This window comes from Pseudonaja textilis, chromosome Z, assembly GCF_049901715.1.
Source record: "Pseudonaja textilis isolate UNSWEBS1 chromosome Z, rPseTex1.2, whole genome shotgun sequence".
Lineage (NCBI taxonomy): Eukaryota > Metazoa > Chordata > Lepidosauria > Squamata > Elapidae > Pseudonaja > Pseudonaja textilis.
Window position 1 is genome coordinate 72,255,106 of NC_142008.1, and position 26,598 is coordinate 72,281,703.

General features: G+C 35.8%; 1 protein-coding gene across 2 annotated transcripts in view; it reads left to right on the forward strand.

The window, feature by feature from the left end:
- The window catches only part of VOPP1 (VOPP1 WW domain binding protein), a 60,478-nt gene that overhangs the window by 23,422 nt on the left and 10,458 nt on the right, over window positions 1-26,598 (forward strand). For both annotated transcript variants that reach the window (XM_026702289.2, XM_087915442.1), the window contains exon 2: window positions 4,760-4,818. In XM_026702289.2, coding sequence (XP_026558074.1) covers window positions 4,760-4,818 — 59 coding nt within the window. The remainder of the gene's footprint in view (window positions 1-4,759; window positions 4,819-26,598) is intronic.

Consider the following 26,598-nt stretch of genomic DNA (forward strand, 5'->3'; position numbering starts at 1 on the left):
AATGGCGCACTCTGCTAGGAGTGCCTCAACTTCAGCAGCTTGGGCCACCCAGACACCTCTAGTGGAGATTTGCAGAGTGGCTACGTGGACCTCCCCATCTCTGTTCATCAGACATTACCATCTGGACTCCTATGCCTCGAGGAGTGCGGCTTTTGGCAGACGGTTGCTTCAGTGAGTGGTTCCAACTTCGGAGAAATTTGCCAGACGAGGACTCTCACATGGACATGCAGGTTTTAGTATGTCCCATCCTGGGTTCTCACAGCAGCATTTAGGAGAATGGGCATTGGTAAATTTACCTGAGAACGCCCTTTCTATTGATGCTGCTAGAAAGCCCAGCCCCTCCTTTATTTCGTCCAGACCATGGTAAGATGTGTTAATGTTAATGTTAAAGATTCTGTTCGGCTTTCAGAGACACTTCCTACAGTCTGTCAAGTACCTTCGCCAAAGCTAGGGGGAAACTCCCACAGGCAGTCCTTTTTATACAAGACAGACCCAGCTTGATGATGTCATCAGGAGTTTAACCCATCCTGGGCTCTCTAGCAGCATCTATAGAAACGGCATTCTCAGGTAAATTTACCAAAGGCCAATCTGTCCAACAAATAATGTGCTAGTAGCAACCTGATATACTTATGAGATTGATATGCTTATGAGTTTTGAAAAATCAAAATTTTCAGGCAGGAAAGTCCCTTTTATTATGCTACTGTCTAAGGTCTTGGATAGTGGGATTTCATTTTCTTTTAATAGTAACTGTCTTGAGTCAGAGAAATCAACTGACTTGGGAACTATATATTAGCATATTTTATTTGTAGTATATGCTTCTTTTGTACTAGATGTGTGTAAAGGTAAAGCTCTTAAGCAACGTGATGTTTCTGTCAAACCCCACTGGGGTTTGCCATACCTGAGAGGAGGGGGATTAGGGAACAACAATGGCATGGAGAGAGAGAAATGCGGAAAATAAACAATATACCTTTTATTCAAATAGACATGCATTATGGTCTAGAATAGATATGATATGAATGTCAACAGAATTGCTTTCCAACATACAAGACATTGAAATAGAAGCAAGCACCTGGGCAGATCACAATCCAATATCACTTGTATGGAAAGGACAAAAAAGGAGATCTAGATGGACTTTAAATAACACAATATTAAAGGAAAAAGACTTTAACCAGAAAATTGAGAGAGAATTGACTTTTTTCTTCAAAAAAAACACAAAAGAGATATATCATTACAGAACCTCTGGGACATGATGAAGGCTTATACAAGAGGCTTGATAATGGACTATACAAGGAAAAGAAATATAAAACAGAAAAGAAACCTTTAAAATATTGGAAGATGACTACAAGAAGTTGGAAAAAGAATTATAGAAATTTCCACAAAAAAGGACATTAAAATTAAAATGGACATAACTAAACATAAAATGGGGCTAATGAAAAAAGAAGAAATAGCACAAAAAATTAAAAATGCTAAGCAGGACTATTTTGAAGATGCAAACAAACCAGGCAGATGGCTAGCCTTTAAATTGAGAAAGGAAAGAGACTCGAGAAGGATACATCAATTGATAAATGAACAAGGACATGTATACTAAGGAAATGTGGAGAAAAAAATTATTCAAGATTATTATGGAAAACTGTACCATCAAGAGAATGTTCAGGAAGAAAGAATTCAACAATACTTACAGGAAGCAAATTTGCCTCAGATACCCAAAGATACTGAAATAATGTTAGAAAGTAACCTAACAATGATGGAATTAACAGAAGCTTTAAAAAAGTAAAACATTGGGAAAGCACCAGGTCCAGACAGTTTACCAGTGGAATTATATAAGACATTCCAGGAAACACTGAATCTTCACTTATTAGAAGTTATGAATGAAGTTATGACAAAGAAGAAAATACCCAAAACATAGTCAGAAGCATATATCACACTTGTACGGAAGGAGGACACAGACCCACAGCAAGTTAAAAACTACAGACCAATATCACTATTAAATTCAGATTAGAAAATTTTTGCTTCAGTTCTGGCAGAAAGACTGAAAAGATACTTAAACAATTTTATTCATCCTGATCAAAATGGATTTCTGCCAAAGAGACAGATTAAAGATAATTTGAGAATAATTTTAGATACACTGGAATACTATGAGGCACATTCCAAAAAACAAATGGCTCTGATGTTTTTAGATGCACAAAAAGCTTTTGATAATGTGAATTGGCATTTTATGGTGTTACAATTGGACCAAATGGGCTTTGGTAAAAATTTTTACTCAAGCCATAGAAATGATATATCATAAACCAACTGCAGAGGTTATGATAAATGGAGAATTAACAGATTTTATTGATATAAGAAAAAGGACTAGACAAGGCTGTCCACTGTCGCCTCTGCTGTTTGTGTTAACACTGGAAGTGCTAAATAGGAACATCAGAGAAGAAAAAGAAATAAAAGGAATGAAAATTTTAAAAGAAGAGTATAAATTACAAGCTTTTGCAGATATGGTATTCATATTAGAGGATCCATTGGAGTCAGCAACCAAACTGATAGAAAAGATAGAAGAGTATGGGAAAGTAGCAGGTTTGAAAATAAATAAAGATAAAACAAAGATTTTAGCAAAGAACATGTTAGTAAGACGAAAGAAAGAATTGGAGGAAGTTTTGGGGATCCAGGTCACAAATAAGGTTAAGTATTTAGGGATACACGTAACACCAAGATGTAGCACACTTAAGGAGGATAATTATCTCAAACTTAAACAACAGATTGCGACAGACTTGATAAAATGGGAAAATTTACAATTATCACAGATTGGGAGAATATCTACAGTTAAGATGAATGTATTGCCTAGAATCTTATACTTATTCTAGACAATTCCAATCAGATTAGGGAAAGAATTTTTTGAAGATTTAAACAAAATAGTGCTAAAATACATTTGGCAGGGGAAGAAAATGAGAATAAAACTTAAGTTGCTAGAAGATGCAAGAATAAGAGGAGGATTTGCTCTGCCCAATTGGGGATTATACTACCAAGTGACAAGTCTGATGTGGGTAAAGAAGTGGATAACACTAAGGAATACTAGACTGTTGAATTTAGAAGGACATGACTTTCTGTTAGGGTGGCATGCCTTCTTCTGGTATAAGGGAACTAAAATGCAGGGGTATTTTAGAAGACATTATATTCGAGAAGCATTGTTTCTAAACTGAGAGAAGATAAAAAAGCAATATTATTTAAAAATTCCACTATGGTTATCTACTATTGAAGCTTTTTCCTATCCAATAATATATAAAAAGGAACAAACGGTTAGATATGGTGAGATATTGAATGAAAAGGGTGAACTTAAATCTGTGCAAGCGTTGGAAGAACAAGGTGTAAAAATGAATTGGTTTTCATATTTGCAAATACAATCTAGATTTGACAAAGATGTTAAAACAGAAGGTATCTATGATAAGTTGACTGATTTAGATAAAATTCTGACAGGTGCTGATAAAAAAGTAATCAAAAAACTTTACGGACATTTGCTGGAGTTTAAATTAGAGGAAGAACAAGTAAAAGAAACAATGATTGTGTGGGAGAAAAATTTTGGATATGGGATTGACTTAAATAAATGGCAAAAATTGTGGTCTCAAAATTATAAAATGACAATGTCAACTGCATATAAAGAAAATTCGTATAAGATGTTTTACAGGTGGCACCTACCCCCAACGAGACTTGCGAGAATGTTTAAGAATACATCGGATAAATGCTGGAAATGTCATCAGATACCTGGTTCATATTACCATATGTGGTGGACATGCTCGGATGCAAAAAGATCCTGGACTATAATCCAGATATGGTTGGAAAAAATGACAAAACAACACAAAGACTTTAAACCTGAGATATTTTTATTGGGAATTATACCGGAAACATATTGTAAAGAATTGAAATATTTGATTGTAAATGTTTTAATAGTGGCTGGAATTGTATTTGCTAAGAATTGGAAAAATGAAAAAATACCTATGCAGGAGGAAATTATTAAGAAAATCATGGACTGTGCCGAAATGGAAGAAATGGTGTCCAAAAAACAAAAAAGGAACTCAAGTAAGAGAACATAGTTCCTTCTAAATTTTTGCATTTCTCCACCAGTCATACTCCTTTCTTTCCCTAATGCCTGCAACTAAGTTGGCCACCTGTGTAGATGATGGAAATCTGATGTAATTTGACTTTCAGAAATTCTGTAGTTGGTTCAATCAGATTTATTTCAAGATTAATGTTTTGATCAGAAACAACATACTAGTAGGTAAGCCTAATTTGGCATAGTAGGAAGATTTCCTTCAAATAAACGTGAAGAATTTCACTGCAAATGTTTGCATATGCTTGCAGTTTGTGATAAGAGAAAAGGTTTAACCTTTTTGTCTAGGATTCCTGGGGGCAAAGTAGATGTACGGACAAAAGATCCTTGCCATCTCTTTATTTCCCTTTTAATGGCAAGAGCCCTGAAGAAAACTGTGGAAGAAATAGTTCAGAGATAACATTTAATCTTTTCCCAAACTGGTAACTTTTATTATCCTAGGATTTATTTAAAATTATTTTCATTCAACTCCACATGCAAAATGTAAGAACTTTTGGAAATTATATTTCATTCACATCTAGATAGTAGCAGATTGGAAAAACCTCCTGGAGATATTTTTTTTACTTCATTAGAATTTCTGATAAATGAAGTTGTAATATCCTTTATGTTTATAATGATTCATGCTGGCATCTGATGAACAACACTATATTTTTTCTTTCTTTTCAGTATTCAGAGGCCAAAAAGCAATGCTGGTACTTTGAAGGGGTGTTTCCTACATATTATATGTAAGTGATCCTCCTTTTTTCTTTCTATTTATTTGTGTATATGACTGTGCTCATGTGGGATAAAAGTTTCAAATCCTGTTCCTAGTGGCAATGACTGCAATTATAGGATACATCAGTGGAAGCAAAACTAAATTTATGTATTATAACAAAAGTCACATTAGAAATTAATAACATATACTATCTAGAGCAGTGGTTCCCAAACTTTTTCAGTCCACCGCCCCCTTGGTGCTACAAACTCATCCTCAGTGCCCCCCACCCAGGGGTGGGATTCAAATTTCTGAGGGCGTGGCCTAATTTGAAGGTGTGACTTCTGGTCATGTGACTGGGTGGGCGTGGCTTTCTGGTCACGTGACTGGGTAGATGTGGTTTGGTGGTCATGTGACTGGGTGGGCGTGGCCAGGTGACTGGCAAACCAAATACCAGTGGTCCTCACTTAATGGCCGGTTGTTTACCAAGTGTTCTAATTTATGACTGGTCTTGCCAGAGCTACTTGATCTGTTTTTGGAGTTTTGACAGCCATGCACACACATACACACACACTCCCTTCTAATCCTGTTGAAGCAGGTCATTGGACTAGAATTGGCAAAGCATCTCTGATTAGATTCTAGTAGTGAATAAAATCTAATCAGAGATGCTTTGCCAATTCTTGTTGATTTGTTTTATTTGTATTTCTTTATTTTATGTTGCTGAATTGCATTGACATGTGTGTTCCTTCTTGTCCACAATGCAGAAGCTTTTGTAATTCTTTGCAGAAAAAATTACTGACCTCTGGCTTTGCCCTACTTTTCAAATGTGCCACCACTACCACGTTCTAGATGCCGGCCCCGCAGGTCCACTCCATTGAGCCCACTGCACCAGAGGGATCTGCCCAAGCAAGTCCGAGCAGAGTGGTGCACCAAGTCAATGGGGTGAGCCTGAGAGAGGGAAAGAGAGAGAGAGAAAGAGCAAAGGAAGAAAAGAAAGAGAAAAGGGAAAGAAAGAAGAAGGGACAAAGAAAGATGGGGGGATGGAAGGAAGGGACAGAAAGAAAAAGAAATAAAGAAGGAGGGAGGAAGGGAGAGAAAGATAATGAGATATCTATTCTAGTCCAATTACCTGCTCCAGCAGGGTTAGAAGGGAGTGTGTGTGTGTGTTCTTGTAATTTATCCGTACATTTTGGTTTTGCCTTTTTCAGAGTTGGCATTGTAATACATTGGGGAAAAGTAATTTTTTAGGGTGGAAATCTGGTCCAATGGATCCTGTTTAAAGCCTCAACAAAATGTGAGATCTTCCTGATAGTCTTGACTATGTTTCGTCCACAAAACCTTTAACAGAAGCCAAAGATGTTTCAATGTGCTGGCAAAGATATCTCTCTCTCCCTCTCTCTCTCTCTCTCCCTCCCTCCCTCTCCCTCTCCCTCTCCCTCCCTCCCTCCCAGACTATCTTTGCTCTACTTTCCTGATGTGCCTGCGGGGCCGCGTTTCGAACATGGATGGATGGATGGATAGAGAGACAGAGAGAGAGACAGAGAGAGAGACAGGTAGGTAGGTAGATAGATAGCTGGATGGATGGATAGATAGATAGATAGATAGATACATACATACATACATACATAGATAGGTACATAGATAGGTAGAGGCAGGCAGGCAGGCAAGCAGGCAGGAAGACAGACAGAAAGACAGACAGACCTTTTGGATGTATGTATGTATAGGTAGGTAGGTAGATAAATAGATCTATATTGGCAGATAGGTAGGTAGGTAGACAGAAAGACAGGCAGACAGACAGACTTTTTGGATGAATGTATGGATGTAGATAGATAGATAGATAGATAGATAGATACATACATACATACATACATACATACATACATACAGAATGTGACAGTGGCAGCACTTGGAAAAGTAGAGGCTTTGCTCTATTTTCCCAACGTGCTGCCGCCGCTGCGTTCGACATGCCAGCTCCACAGGCTCGCCCCATTGTGCCCCTTGCACCACACTGGTGCAACAGTCAATGGAGTGAGCCTGCGGTGCTGGCACCTTGAATGCCCCCCTGCTGCCTCTTAGCACCCCTCTGCTGGCCCCCTTGGTGGCGTTAAGAGGTGGCAGGGGGCATTCGAGGTGCCGGCACCGCAGACTCACCCCATTGACTGTTGCACCAGAGCAGTGCAAGGGGCTCAATGGAGTGAGCCTGTGGAGCTGGCGCATCGAACGTGGCCATAGCAGCATGTTGCTTTACTTTCCCCACATGCCACTGCTGCTGCATTTGAGGCACTGGCTACAGAGCGGTGCAAAAGTCAATGGGGTGAGCCTGCGTGGCCGGTGCCTCGAATGTCCCCTTGCCTCTTAGCACCCCCCAAGGCACCCCATCACTCTCAGGGGGTGGTATCACCCACTTTGGGAACCACTGATCTAGAGAATCGCCTTTCCCACTCATTGATGTCTCCCTCTGTTGTAGTCCTACTAATCTGCCTTTACAGATTACTGTAGTCCAACATGTGTCTACTTGATCAACTATTATCTGTTCTTGACTGAGAGCAGCTCTCATGCAGAGATAGCACAAGATTAGAGGTGGCAGACTGGCAGCCCACGGGCTGGATGCATCACATGCAGGCCACACCCACCCTGGCTCCACAAAGAGAAAAACCATCATGATACGTCGCGATATGTCACATGAGGTGATCAAGTTTTACAACCGTGCAGTAGACATATCTTATTTCCAATCTAGCAGAACTGGATTCATATGTTTACATGTCAAGTATAAAGCAGTTTTCAATAAGCTCGGCAAAAGGCCACTCTTTTTTCTTTCCTAAGAATTCCATTCATAAGTCTAGCTCTTAAAGTTGGCAGTCAGTTTAATGTACAGAATGATTCACAAGCAGTTGGCCTAAACAGATGAGTTCTTTTAAATAACAAATAGGAAATTTAAATTGCTTTGAACCAAAGTGTTTTGATGAATAGGCAACCAGTGTTTCATATACTGCTTCACATTAGGAAAGATATTAAATGGCATTCTTTGACATTGCCTTAGAGTGTCTTCTATGTCATCACAGTGAAGTTCCTGTTCTGGCTACAAAGATTCATAATCCAACTTATAAGCCCAAAAGGCAACTAGATAAGGAAGTATTTTTCAGTAGCTTCTTACCTTTACACACATCAGGATTAAGAAAAAGGGAAACAGGCCAGCATGTAGGATGTGTACCCAGATCAAGAGACCAAAGAGAGAAAGAATGAAATTGGAACTTATAAAATTGGCTTTGAATATTGAAAGAATTAATTTGGAGGTGAAAATCTAGAGGAAAATATTTGAACACAAAAGGCTTGGAATTTAAATTGGATAATTATTGGATTTTTGGCACTAAATAGGCATAAGTGAATGCTGGAATAGAATGTGTTGAAAAGAAATAATAGCTAATAATTTGAATTAGCAAAATTAACAAAAGTTTTATTAAAACAAGAAGAAGTGAAAGAAAGGGTGGAACGTGGAAACAAAACTGAGAGAGCCACCTAATGGTATAGGAAATATTTCAGTGACTTTTGGAAAAGTGTCTGGTCCTTTTAAAATAGACATGAAACTTAAAAGAAAATAAGAGGAACTTCATTATAATAAAATAAAAACCCTGAAAAACCCTAAAAAGTGAAATATTGGAATATTATAAAGGGGAAGGCATCCGAAGAAATTGCTTTGAAACTATCCGGTGGCTTTGAAAAAACCAATAGAAGGAACCTGGAAACAAAGACTAATGGACATTGATTGTTGAAATTAAATATAAAAGACGCTGGTTGAAACAACTTACTGGATATTTGGATTGTATAATTATCAAGGAAAGGGGGAAAAAGGGATCAGCCTAAAAATGGGAGAACTATTTGCAGAAATGAGGTTGGATCTATAAGATATGAAAGAAATGATGAAAGTGAATCTGGAAATGTGCAACAATATATTACAAAAACTAGAAATGGTGACTCAGTTTGAAGAAGAACAAAGAGAACCAGAAGGGGAGGAGTTAAACAAAGAGGAAACCAGCCTTGAAGATCAAGTGGAACAATTACCATTTAAACGGGGGGCGGGGGGGGAAAGAATGAAAGTTAAAAATTTGTGGTTTGATGTAATAACAAAAGGGGGAATGGTTGGAAAGTTAAAGGAAGAAGCAGAAGAGGGAATTACAGAAGAAAATTTGAAAGAGGGAGTGGGATAAAATAAATGACTGGAATGAGAAATGGAGAGAAATAATAATGGGAAAAAGGAGAATTAAGAGAAAGGACCAGAAAAGAAACAGGAAACAAACAAGAATGAAAAGAAATTACATAGTTAAGAGAATGAGAGACAATGGGTAAAAGAATAATAGGGAAGAAGATTCTGCAAGGTAATGTGCTGTGATATATAAGAATAAGGAATTGAAGGAAAGATTTTTATAATTAATTGAACAGATTAATATTTTTGTAATATATAGATGATTTATAAGGTGATTGAGAGAAAGAATACCATGAGGAATCTGATCCAAAATATATGTATATGTGATATGTAGTAGACAGAAGAATATTGTTATTAATGTACTGTAGAATGAGGTAATTATATTGAATTAAAGGGAATAAATGGAGGGAAAACATAAGGTAAATAGGTGGTAAGCTCAAATTGACAACCAAAGGGGACAATTTTTTAACTAATAGAATAAGGATGGAATTATAGGATAATAAATGAAATAACAATATTTGATAAAATTGCAAATGTGACAGATAAAAATAATGTGTATAATGAATATAGAAAAGAAATAAGAATCCTAAATAATATTGTAAAGCAAGATATGAGACTATTTTAAGAAAAACGAAATAAGTTAAGCTATGAACTGAAATTTGATAAAATAGATTTAATGAATATAATATTTGGGAATATTTAAAGAAAATAGAATAAATAATAATGTGATATGAATTTGAACAAGAAAGATGGATATATAACCATGGTCATGTTTGTATTGAAATGTAAAACTTGGAACCACACTGCTTGCCAAAACAGATTTTTTTTAAAATATAAAAACAAAAGAAGAATTTGAATAATGAAGTTATTATGTATGTTTAAACAATATGGTGATTGGCATTAGAAGAAGGTATTGGAATGTTGAATAATTAAATAATGAAGGATCATAAACTATTATAAATATGTGTATCAATATTATAATTATATATACAAATGTGATGAATATAAGGGATGTGATAAATGTTGTTATTTCTGTTTGCACCAAAATGTATGGTGATTAGGTGTCATACTGTTTATGTATTGATGATTAAGTTGTTGGGTCCCTCAAGGCCTCCTGGCAGGTCAAATTCTGTGTGATACCATGGAGTCCTATGAAGATGTGTTGTATCGGTGCAACATCAGCCGCCCTCGAAAAATGATTTAACTTGATCATCATATATATATATATATATGGATATAAAGATTTATTTACTATTGATATTGTTCTTGATATATATATATATATATATATATCACATCTGTTTATTTGTTTGTTTAAATAACAATATATGATTGATTAGCTAGGTTTGGGGCTCCACAGAGGAGAAGCCCAGTAGATTATTATCCAAATTGGCCAAATGAATGCCTGACGCCAAAGCACAAGCCTGGAGATAAGGCCTCTAGCAGCTTGCCTCCCAGGCCACAACCGGGAGGAGGTGACTGCTTTTACTTCGCCCTGAGCGCTGCTGCAGAAAGCCAACCATTCTGAAAAGCTGAGCAATTGACAGTACAGAATAATAATAGCTCCAACGGGCTCGGAGGCCTGCATGACGAGCTAGCACCCTCGCAGCCGAATAAAGAGGCCGGAAATTGGTGCCTGGGTACAAGGCGGTGCCCAAAATGGCGGCCACCTACAGATCTCCTTGTCGGGGCTGCTCAGGGTGGAACTAGGCTCCCCCGGCAAGCTTAGAATGCCGGAAGGGGCAGCGAAGAGAAATTCGCCCCTTCCTGGGGCGATCGGCGTTCGGGTGGGGGGAAAACCAGCAGCGCTCGCAGCGCTCTTTTTTTATTTTTATTATATTATTATATATATATATATATTTTAAAACGATTCAAGCCGCTAGCAAGGGCAGCGTAGAGAAGTGGCAGGAAAGAACGATCGAAAATGAAAGGAAGATGGGGGAGATAGCGCAGAAGCGCCATTAAACCGCCCGCTTTTTTTCCCCCTTGGGGGCGAGAAACGCGCTCCCCTTGCTCTAGAGTCACCCAAATGCTCAGAGGCTAGGAGAGAAAATAATAGGCAAACCTTAAGCTTAGAGGCTTGAATCGGCCAAGGAGTGGGAGAAACACAGCCTGACTTCATGAAGGCTGAGCATAAACTGGGGAATGCTACAAGGAAGCCACGTGACGGAGGGCGGAGCGTTCCTCAGTAATTAAGCTCAGCCTACAAGCAACGCAGACTGAAGCACCTCCCACTCTCTGGATGATCCGAGCAGCTCTAAGGAGAATGGTGTGATACAGACCATGAAGGATGCATTGCTTGCTGATGCAGGCATGAGTAAAGTATACTGGGGGGAAGCCATGAGGACATCAAATTATATTAATAACAGGTTTTGGAGTGTGGCAATACAAGAAACACCATATTTTATCTTACATGGTAGAAAACCCTCATTAGCCTATTTACGGACATTTGGCAGCTATGCCTGGGTACATATTCCAAAAGGTACCAGGAGAAAAGGACAGTGTAAAGACAGGAAGTTAAGGTTCATTGGGTATGAGCCAGGAACAAAAGGGTACAGATTTTCAGATGGTACCAAACAGGTAGTTTTTTCAGGATCTGCTAGTTTTGCAGAGCAGAATAATTGAAATAATGTACATGCGAATCATGAAAGTGTTCATGCCAACGAGTAGTCCTAGTTTACCAGATAGTGAGACAGGGAAGGAGAGACAAGAAACCAGGTCAGATACAGATAACTGGATAGAAGAGGATAGATCTGAGATAAAAAGAGAAGACACAGAGCATGTAAATATAGAAGATATAGAAGAAGAGAGACTTATAACAGACACACAGGAACATATAATACGTAGGAGATCTGAGAGGAATTACAAAGGAATACCTCCTGAATGGTTCACAGCAAGTGGGATGCTTCGTACTGGGACCTCAGAGCCATTAGGCAGTCTATGACTCAAAACTGCCCCTATTCCATTTGCAGAAGCATCGCATGCCAACACTAATTGTAAACATTCGTTGAACTGTATGAGAACAGAGTCTGAAGTTAACAAGTCCTTCACAGCTTTAAAAGAGTTAGCCTCTTTTTTGCCCCAGTCCCAAGGAGATTTTTGGTCTAAAAGTCTGTGTAGGGGTTCAGCTACTGATGCCTTGTGAGGAATGAAAATGGTGTAGAAATTCAGGAGGCCTAGGAAAGCCTGCAGTTCAGTTTTGTTGTTTGGAGTGGGAGCATTTTTTATGGCCTTGACCTTAGCAGTCATGGGATGAATTCCAACAGCATCGATCAGGAACCCCAGGAACTCCACCTTAGGTACGCCCAAATGTCACTTGCTCTTTTTTAGTTTCAAACCTGTGGCCTGGAATCTCTTAAAAACTTCCCTTAGACTGTTTAAAAGTGACTTTTAATCTCTTGCTGACACAATAATCTCATCAAAGTATGGAACGATTCCAAGGATGCCTTGCAAGAGTCGTTCCATTAGGGACTGGAATATCCCAGGGGTAGCACCAATGCCAAATTGTAGCTTTTTGCATCTGAATGCCCCTCTATGTGTTACTATGGCCTGGGCTTCTGCGGTGGCTGAGTCCACCGGCAGCTGTTGATACACTTGAGCCATGTCAAGCTTTGCAAAAAAATTTCTGTTACCCAGTGAATGCAACAGATGTTGCACCGCAGGCACTGGGTACGTGCTTTACTGTAATGCCTATAAGCAGGGGTCCCCAACCACCGGTCCCTGGACCGGTACCGGTCTGTGGATCATTTTTTACCGGGCTGCAAAGCTTGGGCGCCACCATCTTGTTTCGACGGCGCTTCCGGGTTTTCGGTTGCTTCCGGGTTTTCAGTTGGAAAGCGGAGTTTGGGTGCTCGCACCTTAGTTTCGTCGAAGGGGGGGCGGCTTCAAACGAAGAGCCACCCTGATGGCGGTGGAGTCTCATGTTACTCAGGTACCGGTCCGTGGAAGAATAAATAATCGTGAAACCGGTCCCTGGTTCAAAAAGGGTTGGGGGCCACTGCCTATAAGGGTTGCCTTATAATCTGCGCACACCCTGATTGATCCATCAGCCTTGAGTGGCATGACAATTGGGGTCTCCCAGGGAGCATGATCTATTGGCTGTAGTACCCCTTATGATATAAGCTTATTGAGTTCAGCATTGATTTTTGGGCAGAGTGCGAAGGGCACTCTCCTGGCTTTCAATCTCCTAGGAATAACTGTAGGGTCTAAATTCAGTGAAATAGGTTTACCAGTATATTTACCTAGGTCATTGTCAAAAACACTAGCAAATTCCTTTGCCAGTGTGTCTATGGGGTCTGTGCTTTGGCCATTTGTGGCATGCACTCCACTTATGGCCAGAGCTAGGGTTTTGAATAAGTCAAGGCTCAGTAAGCTTGGCAATGCCCTTTCCACAACTATTAGTGGGAGACGGCCTTTGAATTGTTTGAAAGCTGCTGTCACTTTAGTGAGGCCCAAAATGGGAATTGTATTCCCTTGATAGTCTCTTAAGGTGAGGGAACAGGGTCTTAATCTTTTCTTTACCATTTTGGGTACAATCTTTTGACTGTGCTCCAACTTACTAATAACAAAGAAGATCCTGTGTCAACCTCCATTTGACAATCCTGTCCTTCAATTTTCACTGAAAGAAAAAAAAATTCTTTAGTGATAAGTTTGTTTGCCCTACTCTGGGGTTGATGTGGCAATTATCCCTTTGGATGGTGAAACACTCTTCCCCCAACCTAGGAACTTTTCTAGGGTCCCCTTCATTTGCCCTTATTTTGCCTGGACTCTGTCATCAGGCAGGATAGCTTTGCACATCCTAGCTAAATGGCCTAGCTAAATGGCCTCTCTTCCTGCAATGCTGACAGTTTGCATTTTAAATCTGTGCAGGCTGCTCACGGATACTTCCCTCCGCACCCTATGTAGGATTGTGCCTGGGCTGTTTTTGTGGATTGCCATTTATTACCTGACACAGTCTTAAGACAGTGGATGTTGTCATCCCCTGATAGATCGACGTCTTCCTCTGTAACCTCTTCTTGGTGGACAACTAAAGTTTTTCTCCCCGAGGCTGGGCTGCTTGCACCATGAATCTCTACTGTCGACTTGTTGGATAGCTCCGCAGTGCAGGCTTCGTCCAATGCTGATTGTAGCATCAGGTCAGGCTTTGCTAGTGGTCTGCGCTGGATTAGGAGGTCTCTCAGCCTACAAACTAATCGATCCAGCAAGGCATCATCCAGCTCTTTGAACTCGCAATGGAGGGCAGCTGTTCAGAGACCCGCCATAAATTGATTGACAGATTCCACCTCAGCTTGCTCATGCCGGTGAAATGCATGCCTTTGGGCAATTTGTGAGAGTTGGAGCGTAATGGTTCTTAAGCTTTGCTATTAACGCCTCCCAGTTGACAGAATTCAGGGGCTGAGGTGCTAACAGAGATCTGGCTGCGTCAAACATTTGTTTGCCACAGAAATTTAGAAACAGCGCCTTTCGCCGGCTGCCTGTCAAATCCACCAGATCATTTGCCTCTAGGAAACAGTCAAAACGCTCAATATATGACTCCAAAGTCTCTGTGGATGCATCAAATGGCGTGAATGAATTTAACGCTGCCATTCTGAACAGCTTCACAGAACCCTTGATCCTTAGGCAGGTGGTTGGTGGACTTTATTGAGCTCCCTCAGCGTGACTTTGCTCTTTTTGTATGCCCTTCTGGCTTGTTTGTCTTTCTCTGCCACAGTGATCAGCTCTTTTGGTTGCCTCACAGGAGGACTTCAAGCTCGCCTAATGCCTCGAGGGTGACAATCCCACCTTCATCGCAATATTATGAAGCGCATCTGGAAAAGAAATGACGTTGGTTTTTCTGGATGTGCAGAAAACATTTGATAATGTAAACTGGCAATTTATGTTGTTACAACTAAAATTTATGGACTTTGGTGAGAGATTTATTAACATGATTAAGGCAACATATCATAAGCAAAAGGCAAATGTGATGGTAAATGGAGATATGACAGAGAATTATAACATAAAAAGGCACAAGGCAAGGATGTCCTTTATCCCCTTTATTATTTATATTAACATTGGAAGTATTAAATAGAAATATTAGACAAGATAAAGAAATTAAAGGTATGGCGATAAGAAAGGAAGAGTAGAAGTTACAGGCATTTGCAGATGGTTTGGTTTTCATTCTAGAGGATCCACAAGAAACTGGACTTAATTTAAAAAACAGAAGAATGTGGGGAAGTTGCAGAACTGAAAATAAAGACAAAACTAAAATATTAGCTAAAAAATTACAGATACACCAAAAAAGAATTAATGGGGAAAATAGACATATAGATTGTTAAGAAAGTTCAATATTTAGGAATTCAATTAATGGCAAGATGTGTAACGATTAAAGAAGATAATTATAAATTGATGCAACAAATTAAAATGGATTTGGAGAAGTGGAAAAATCTGCAATGGTCATTGATGGGAAGAATAGCCACTATAAAAATGAGTATCTTGCCAATATTATAATATTTATTTCAAACAATACCAATAAAATTGGACAAAAATTACTTTAAGGCATTAAACAAAACAATATTAAATTTTATTTGGCAAGAGAAAAAAGCAAGGATAAGTTTGAAAATGTTGCAAGATTCTAAAAGAGGGGGTCTTAAGCTATCAGATTGGATGAAAGAATGGATTGGCTTGAGGAAAAAAAGACTATTACCTTGGAGGCACATGATCTCCAGCTAAGTTGGCATGTTTTTTTATGGTATTGAAAAAATAAAATACATAGCTATTTCCATAGACATTATATTAGAAATCCATTATTATCAGTATGGAAGAAAATTAAAGAACACCACTATTTGAAAATACTGGTCTGGCTCTCCACAATGGAGGCATTGATCTACCCAAATGTTATTGATATGGAAAATATTACCAGATATTAAGATATTCTGAGTGAAAAGGGGGAACTTAAAATCAAACAGGAATTGAATGATCAAGGAATTGAGATAACATGGTGGTCATATTTGCAGATACAATCTAGATATGAGAAGGGTGTCAAAATGTATGGTTTCCATAAAGAACTAACAGAAATAGCTCAGTTGTTAACATGGACAGATGAAAAAATAATAAATAAATTATATAGCTATTTATTAAATATTAAGATGGAAGATAAACAAGTAAAAGAGACAGTGATAGTATGAGCTAAAAAATTTGGCTATCCATTTGAGCTAGAAAAGTAGCAGAAACTATGGGAAAGAAATTATAAATTAACAATGTCTATTGCATATGAAGAAAATCTTTATAAAATGCTTTAGAAATGGCATTTTCCACCATCAAGATTAGCAAAGATGTTTAAGGATAAGTCTGCAAAATATTGGAAATGCCACGAGACACCTGGCTCGTATTATCATATGTGGTGGACATGTCAAAAAGCGAAAAAATAATGGACAAAAATCCATTCGTAGCTGGAAAAAAAATGATAAAACAGCTTATTGACTTGAAACCAGAGATATTTTTTTTATTTTTTATTTTTTAAAAAACAATTTTATTGGTTTTTTAACATACAAACAAAACAGACAAAACATAAAAGCATCAGCTCTCTTCCATACTTATATGCAAACAGTGTGTCGGTTGGTTCATCAGTTTTGTGCATTCATTTCGTAGTCACAATTACAATTACATTACATAATAACTCTTATTATCAATCCAAACTTATATATCCTCATATCATTATTAAAAAAAAAAATCATTTGACTATACTTTTATTCATTCATGCCTTATGAGATAACTATAATTTAAGTAATTTATTCTATAACAAATCATATAATCATACCAATTCTATCCTAAAAAAAAAGAAAAAAAAAACACTTTATAAATGTAATGTCAAATAGCAAAAGAAAAAAGAAAAAAAGGCAATAATATTCCTTATTACCTAACATTCTAAATATTCTATTTTTGTATTTCATCGTCCAACCATTGATAGAAAAGGTCCCAAATTGTATAAAATTGTTTATCTTCTTGCTCTCTAATTTCAAATGTCAATCTACTCATCTCAGCACATTCCAATATTTTCTTAATAATTTCTTCCTGCAATGGAATTTTCTCATTTTTCCAATTTTTTGCAAATACAATCCTAGCCGCAGTTAATACATTTACAATCAAATATTTCAAATCTTTACTATATACATCTGGTAGGATTCCCAATAAGAAAAGCTCCAGTTTCAAATCTATATGTTTCTTTGTCATTTTTTCCAACCACATGCGGATTTTAGTCCAATATTTTCTAGCGTCCTCACAAGTCCACCACATATGGTAATATGAACCAGGTATCTGATGACATTTCCAACATTTTTCCGATTTGTTCTTAAACATTCTTGCTATCCTTGTCGGGGGAAAATGCCACCTGTAAAACATCTTATACAAATTTTCTTTATAAGCTGTAGACATTGTCATTTTATAATTTTGCAACCATAATTTCTGCCATTTCTCTAAGTCTATCCCATATCCAAAATTCCTCCCCCAAGCAATCATAGTTTCTTTAACTTGTTCTTCCTCTAGCTTAATTCCCAATAAGTAACCATGCAGTTTTTTTTTTAAATTTTTATTGTTTTTTAACATACAAACAAACAGACAAAACATAAAAACATCAGCTCTCCCATATTTATATACAAACAGCATATTAATCACCTTTTCATCAGTACCTGTCAAAATCTTATCTAAATCAGTCTGTTTATCATAAAATCCCTCTGTTTTGGAATCTTCATCATACCTTGAGTGTATTTGCACATATGAAAACCAATTCATCTTTATACCTTGTTCCTCTAAATTTTGTATCGATTTAAGTTCACCCTTTTCATCTAGTAATTCCCCATATCTAACTGTTTGTTCCTTCTTATAAATTATAGGATAAGAAAATGCTTCTATCGTCGATAATCAAACTGGAATTTTCAAATAACATTGTTTTTTTATCTTCTCCCAATTTAGCCACAAAGACTCCCGTATATAATGTCTTCTAAAATAGCCCTGTGTTTTGGTTCCCTTGTACCATAGAAAAGCATGCCACCCAACAACAAATCATGACCTTCTAGTGTCAACAATCTAGTCTTCCTTAATGTTATCCATTCCTTAACCCACATCAAATTTGCAGCTTGATAGTACTACTCCCAATTAGGCAGGCCAAACCCTCCTCTAGTTCTAGCATCTTGCAAAAGCTTTAGCTTTATCCTCGCTTTCTTACCTTGCCATATATACTTCAACACAATTTTATTTAGGTCCTCAAAATAGTCTTTTCCAAGCCTAATTGGTATTGTTTGAAACAAAAATAAGATTCTGGGTAGAATATTCATCTTGATTGTTGAGATCCTCCCTATTAATGACAGTTGTAAGTTTTCCCATTTCTTCAGATCTAGGACTATCTGTTGTTTAAGTTTAATATAATTGTTCTCTTTTAATGAACTACATCTTGGTGTCAAATATATCCCCAAATACTTAACCTTGTTCGTAACTTGGATTTTCAACAGATCTGCCAATTCTTCTCTTTGTCTTAGTAGCATATTCTTTGACAAAATCTTTGTTTTATCTTTATTTATTTTCAGACCAGCCGCCTCACCATATGTCTCTATCTTTTCCAGTAGCTTCGAAGCTGTTTCTGTAGGATCTTCCAAAATAAAAACTAAGTCATCTGCAAAGGCTTGTAATTTAAATTCTTCCTTTTTGATTTTCATTCCTTTTATAGTTTTATCTTCTCTAATATTTCTATTCAACACTTCCAGAGTCAATACAAATAGCAAGGTTGAAAGGGGACATCCTTGTCTTGTGCCTTTTCTTATGTTAATAGACTCTGTAAATTCTCCCTCTATCATTACCTTTGCAGTTTGCTCATGATAAATTAGGTAAAGAAATCTTGGTCCTAAAACAAATACCTAGAAGAGTGAGAGAGATGAGAGGAGAATATTGATTTCTGACCAAAGTGTTATTGAAAAAGGAGGTGAATTACAGATGGCTGATCCCAGAAGGACTGATGTTTATATGGCAAGAACAGAGATATAGAATTGATTCAATTGAGAAAGCACAACTCTTCTACGCAGAATTTTTTGGAAGGAGAGAGGAAGAGGCAGAAAAAGAGGTCTTATTAACTAAATCCGAAGAGGAACAAATGGAGATTGAAAAAGAAGAAGGCGTAATAGGTGGACAGGTGGATATCAAAGACCAACGTGAACCAAGATGTATGAGACCTGCCAAATCTAAATATAAAATATCATCATGGAAGAGAAAAAATTGATTACAATGAACATAAACGGATTGAACTCAGCTGTTAAGAGAAGGAAGATTTTTCATAAATTAGGGAAATTAAAGTTTGATATAATTTGCTTACAAGAAGTACATATTAAAAAACAACATGAACAATTGTTAGTACAGCCAAAATTAGGGAAATTATTTACTTCTTTGACTCAATGTAAGAAAAGAGGAGTGGTTTTATATATTAAAGAGGCCATCCCCGCAAAATTGATCTACACTGATGAAGATGGAAGAATATTAATGGTGGAAATGATGGATAATAATATAAAAATACTTTTGACTGCAATTTACGCCCCGAATGATAAACAAGAAGAATTTTATAAAAAATTACATATGAAAATAACTGGACTGGACTATGCTAATATAATTATGATGGGAGACTTTAATGGAATTGTGGACAATAAATTGGACTATATAGCAACAACAGCAAAGCACAACAGAAAGATACTTCCTAAATCCTTTTTTAAAATGACAGACGAATTAATTTTAAAAGATATATGGAGAGAAAGAAATGCTAAAACCAAACAATATACTTTTTATTCAAATAGACACTTATCATGGTCCAGATTAGATATGATCTGGATTTCAACAGAATTAATATCTAGTATTCAAGAAATAAACATTGAAGCAAGTACTTGGGCAGATCACAACCCATTGACAATTAAATGGAAGGGCCAAAAAAAAAGATCGAGATGGATGTTAAATAATACTATTTTAAAGGAGAAGGACTTTATACAATGGTTTGAGAAAGAACTTGCCTTTTTCTTTAAAGAAAATAGAAAAGAAGATACTTCAGCGCAGAATGTTTGGGACACAATGAAGGCATATGCGAGAGGTTTGATAATAGATTACATAAGAAAAAAGAATATTAGGAAAAGGCAAGCCACTAAAGCCCTGGAAGACGAGCACAAAAGACTTGAAAAAGAACTACAGAAATATGCCACAGAAAAAAGACATTAAATTGAAACTGGATATAACTAAACATAAAATGGATTTATTAGAGAAAGAAGAACTGGCACAGAAGATTAGGAATGCTAAACAGAACTACTTTGAAGATGCAAATAAGCCAGGTAGATGGCTAGCATATAAGCTGAGAAAGGAGAAAGAGTCGAGGAAAATATCGCAGTTAATAGATGATTAAGGTCAAGGTCAAGTTTGTTATGACAATAAAGAGAAAAAGGAAATTATTCGAGACTTTTATGGACAACTATACAAGAAAGAGAATATTGATGAGGAAAAAATTAAACAGTACTTGCAGAATGCAAACTTACCTAAAATATCTAAAGAGACTGAAGAAATGTTAGAAAGTAATATAACAATGATGGAACTAAGTCAAGCACTTAAGAAACAAAACAATGGGAAAGCACCAGGTCCAGATGGGCTGCCTGCAGAATTCTACAAAATATTACAGGAATCATTGAGCATTCCACTTTTAGATGTTATGAATGAAGCTATGTCAAAGAAGATGATACCTAAAACATGGTCAGAGGCTTATATTACACTTATTCCAAAAGAGGAGGCTGACCCACTGCAAATTAAGAACTATAGATCGATTTCTTTATTAAATGCAGACTATAAAATTTTTGCTTCGATATTAGCAGAAAGACTTAAAAAACTTAAAAAATATTTGAATAATTTTATTCATCCAGATCAAAATGGATTCCTGCCAAAGAGACAATATGAGAGTAATTTTGGACACTTTGGAATATTATGAGGCACATCCTGAAAAGCAAATGGCTTTGATATTTTTAGATGCCCAAAAGGCATTTGACAATGTGAATTGGAGATTTATGTTACTCTTACTGGAACAGACGGGTTTTGCTAGAAGATTTATCCAAGCAATAGAAGCAATTTATCATGAGGAAACCAGAGATATTTTTGTTGGGCATTTTGCCGGATCAGTATAACGAAGAGAATGCATATTTGATTCTACATGTATTGACTGCAGCTAGAATTGTGTTTGCACAACAATGGAAAAGTGAAGAGATCCCAACAGATGAAAATCTGATTAAAAAAATATTAGAATGTGAAGACATGGATAGGCTAACACTGATAATCAAGGAAAAGAAGGAAACTGAATACTTTCTGACTTGGGGTTTATTTTATCAATGGCTAGCTGAAAAAAAAAGGAGCTAGATACAGGGAAATAGATGGATAGGATCAGTGATATAAGGAAGGTATATTGAATTGGTTAAGCAAATAATATTGTTATTACTATTATTGACACTACTATAATTAGTAATCAACAATATTAATGAATATTGTTGTAAACATTTTGATTATTAATTCCTAAAAATATTTGTACCAACACACTGTTCAGTTGAAATTGGAATTTCTATATGTTATAAAATAAAAACTTGAAACAACAAAAAAAGATAAATAATTTTTGTTTGTTTTAAAATAATGAATATCTTGTTCTAATATATTAGAGAGATGACTTAGTTTGGTACACCTTGATACTGAAAAATATGGGGCATTTTGCAAATTTATTTTATGTTTAAGCGTTATTTTTGTTTAACAACATTTGCTCCATCTCCAGTCTCTATCTTTGGGTAATTTTGGATAAGATTATAGTGCATCTGCTATAAAGAATCATGGATAGAGCAAATTGTTTTGATATCATTTGGTCAGCTATCAGACCAACATGTGGAATGTAAACTGCACTGGTCAGTCTAGTGGATGTCTTCATCATGAGATCATGGATGGAGGAAGTGCTCCTGTGGCATTTGATACTATCAAAAACTGTACTTTTTTGGATTGCCTGAGGGATGAAACACTTCCAGTTGGCCAGTTCCAATTGGAACTGGTAAGAGAGGATGAGTCATACAAATGGCCAGTACTTTTTGATCTTCTCTAGGTTTATTTCTTTTTCTCCTTGTATTTACCCTCTGGATGAAGAGACAAGCATTTTCAATGGCACTCCTCTAAAGAACATTCTATGTTAGTTGCTTGTAGGTGTGCATAGAACTGAATGCATTAATTAGTTAGGCTATTGTTTCATCTTTGCTTAAACCTTAGTTTAAGCAATTTTTTAAAAAGTTTTATTGGTTTTTAAAAACAAACATAAACAAACAAAACATAAAAACATCAAGCCATCTTCCATATGTATACATACAGTGTGCCGGTTGGTTTACAAATTGTTTTGTGCTTCCATTTTGTAGTCTTCAATTACAATTACATTGCATATAATCTCGTATTTTCAAACAAAAACTAAATACCTTAGTATCATTATTAATCAATCATTTGACTATACTGTTATTCATGTTTTACAAGATAATCATAATTTACTTAGTTTGTTTTATAACAGTTCATATTACCATCCCAAATCTATCCTAAAATCATTTGTAGATATAATAAGAAAGAAGTACATCTTTATATATTTATTATTTTCTAAAAGTCTACATATTTCATTACTATATTTTATTGTCTAACCATTGATAGAATAGATCCCGAATTTTATAAAATTGTTTATCCTCTTGTTCTCTAATTTCAAATGTCAATCTACTCATTTCAGCACATTCCAATATTTTCTTAATGATTTCCTCCTGTGATGGTGTTTTCTTATTTTTCCAGTTTTTGACAAATACAATCCTAGCCGCTATTAATACATTTACAATCAGATTTTTCAAGTCTTTACTATATATTTCGGGTAAAATTCCCAATAAAAATATCTCTGGTTTCAAGTCTATATGTTTTTTTGTCATTTTTTCCAACCACATGTGGATTTTAGTCCAGTATTTTTTAGTCCAGTATTTTTTAGCATCCGCACAAGTCCACCACATATGGTAATATGAGCCAGGTGTCTGATGACATTTCCAACATTTTTTGGATTTATTCTTGAACATTCTTGCTATTCTTGTCAGGGGGAAATGCCACCTGTAAAACATCTTATGCAAATTTTCTTTATATGCTGTTGACATTGTCATTTTATAATTTTGAGATCACAGTTTTTGCCATTTCTCTAAATCAATACCGTATCCAAAATTCTTCCCCCAAGCATCCATAGTTTCTTTAACTTGTTCTTCTAATTTAATTTCTAATAAATATCCATACAATTTTTTAATCACCCTTTCATCAGTACCTGTAAAAAATCTTATCTAAATCAGTCAGTTTATCATAGAAACCTTCCATTTTAGAATCTTTATCATACTTCGAATGTATTTGCGCATATGAAAACCAATTCGTCTTTATACCTTGTTCCTCTAGTTTTTGTATAGATTTGAGTTCACCCTTTTCATTCAATATTTCACCATATTTAACTGTTTGTTGCTTTTTGTATATTATAGGATAAGAAAATGCTTCAATAGTCGATAGCCAGACTGGAATTTTCAAATAACATTGTCTTTTAACTGGAGTCTCCCAGTTTAACCACAGAGACTCCCATATATGTCTTCTAAAATACGCCTGTGTTTTAGTTCCTTTATACCATAAAAAAGCATGCCACCCCAACAACAATTCATCTCCTTCTAATGTCAACAATCTAGTATTTCTTAGTGTTCATCCATTCCTTAACCCACATCAGATTTGTGGGTTCTAGCATCTTGCAAAAGTTTTAACTTTATTCTCGCTTTCTTACCTTGCCATATATATTTCAACACAATTTTATTTAAATCTTCAAAGTAATCTTTTCCAAGCCTAATTGGAATTGTTTGAAACAAATATAAAATTCTGGGTAATATATTCATCTTGATTGTTGATATTCTCCCTATTAGTGACAGTTGTAAATTTTCCCATTTCGCCAGATCTAGTGCTATCTGCTGTTTAAGTTTGATATAATTATTCTCCTTTAGTGTACTTCATCTTGCTGTCAAATATATCCCCAAGTACTTGATCTTATTTGTGACCTGAATTTTCAATAGGTCTGCCAGTTCTTCCTTTTGTCTTAATAGCATATTCTTTGTCAAGATCTTTGTCTTATCTTTATTTATTTTCAAACCAGCCACCTTTCCATATGTCTCTATCTTTTCTATCAATTTTGGTGCTGTTTCTAGAGGGTCTTCTAAGATGAAAACCAGATCATCTGCAAATGCTTGCAGCTTAAATTCTTCCTTTTTGATTTCATTCCTTTTATATTCTTTTCATCTCTAATATTTCTGTTTAGCACTTCCAAAGTTAACACAAACAACAAAGGTGATAGTGGGCACCCTTGTCTTGTTCCTTTTCTTATATTGATAGAGTCTGCCAGTTCTCCCTCTATCATTACCTTTGCCATTTGCTTGTAGTATATAGCTTCTATTGCTTGAATAAATTTTCTAGCAAAGCCCATCTGTTCCAACAGTAATAACATGAATTGCCAATTCACATTATCAAATGACTTCTGTGCATCTAGAAATATCAGAGCCATTTGTTTTTCAGGATGTGCCTCGTAGTATTCCAAGGTGTCCAAGATTACTCTCATATTTCCAAGATTACTCTCATATTATCTTTAATTTGTCTCTTTGGTAGAAATCCATTTTGATCAAGATGAATAAAATTATTTAGATATTTTTTAAGTCTTTCTGCCAATATTGAAGCAAAGATTTTATAATCTGCATTTAGTAGAGAAATAGGTCTATAGTTCTTAATTTGTAATAGATTGGCCTCCTCTTTTGGAATAAGTGTAATATAGGCTTCTGACCATGATTTAAGTACCTTCTTTAACATAACTTCATTCATAACTTCTAGCAATGGAAAATTCAACGATTCTTGTAATGTTTTGTAAAATTCTGCTGGAAGTCCATCTGGGCCTGATGCCTTTCCATTATTTTGCTTCTTGAGTGCTTCAGTTAACTCCATCATCATTATATTGCTTTCTAACATTGTTTTAATCTCTTTAGGTATCTGAGGTAAATTAGCATTCTGTAAGTACTGTTTAACTCTTTCCTCATCAATATTCTCTTGCATATATAGTTTCCCATAGAAGTCTTGAATGATTTCCTTCTTCTCTTTACTACCATAGCAAACTTGGCCTTGGTCATCTGTTAATTGCAATATTTTCCTTGATTCTTTCTCCTTTCTCAATTTGTATGCGAATCATCTACCTGGTTTATTTGTGTCTTCAAAGTAGTTCTGTTTAGCACCTCTGGAACTGGTAAGAGAGGATGAGTCATACAAATGGCCAGTACTTTTTGATCTTCTCTAGGTTTATTTCTTTTTCTCCTTGTATTTACCCTCTGGATGAAGAGAAAAGCGTTTTCAATGGCACTCCTCTAAAGAACATTCTATGTTAGTTGCTTGTAGGCGTGCATAGAACTGAATGCATTAATTAGCTAGGCTATTGTTTCATCTTTGCTTAAACCTTAGTTTAAGCAATTTTTGTTTAATTTAAATATTGTTTTAATTGATTATGTGCTTTTGGTTGAGTTTTATGATTGTAAATTATTGAAGATTATAATTTCAAAAAAAATTTGGTCACACAATTGAACTAGATAAATGGCAAAAACTGTGGGATAGGAATTATAAATTAACAATGTCAACTGCATAGAAAGAAAACTTATACAAGATGTTTTATAGATGGCATTTCATGCCGGTGCATCTAGCAAGGATGTTTAAAGATAAATTGGCTAAATGTCAGAAGTGTCACCAGATACCTGGGTCATACTATCATATTTGATGGACCTGTTCAAAAGCAAAAAAAATATTGGACCAAAATACAGACATGGTTAGAAAAAATGATAAAACAACATATTGATTTAAAACCAGAAATATTACTATTGGGGATTCTACCCGAAGAATATAGTAAGGAAAGTGCATATTTAGTTATTCATATATTGACTGCAGCCAGAATTGTATTTGCACAAAGTTGGAAGAATGAAGAGATACCTACAGATGAGAATGTGATTCGGAAAATACTAGAATGTGAGGAAATGAATAAATTAACACTGTCAATACAAGAGAAAGAGCAATCTGTATATTATATGGTATGAGATTTATTCTATCAATAGTTAAATAATAGAAATGGAAGTTAGAAATAGGTAAACAAAATAAAGATGATGTGTTAAAAGTGATAAGTTAATATGATGACTAACGTTGAATATTACCACATTAATATTGTATAATTAATTAATATAATTAATAGGTGGATATTACTATGTTAAAGATGCAGAATTAATATGTAATGAAGAATGTTATAATTTTGATTATTGTTTAACAAAGATGTTTGTACCCAGACAATACACTGTTGAACTGAAGATGGAATGATTGTATGAAAATAAAAAACTTATAATAAAAAAAAGATTATAATTTCAAAAAGGTTTTGTTCCCAGAGCTTCTGAGTGTGGCAGTATAATATTTGTAATAACTAAATAAATAATAATATATTATTATATTAATATATTTATTAATATTATTTGTTATAATAAATAAACAAATAAA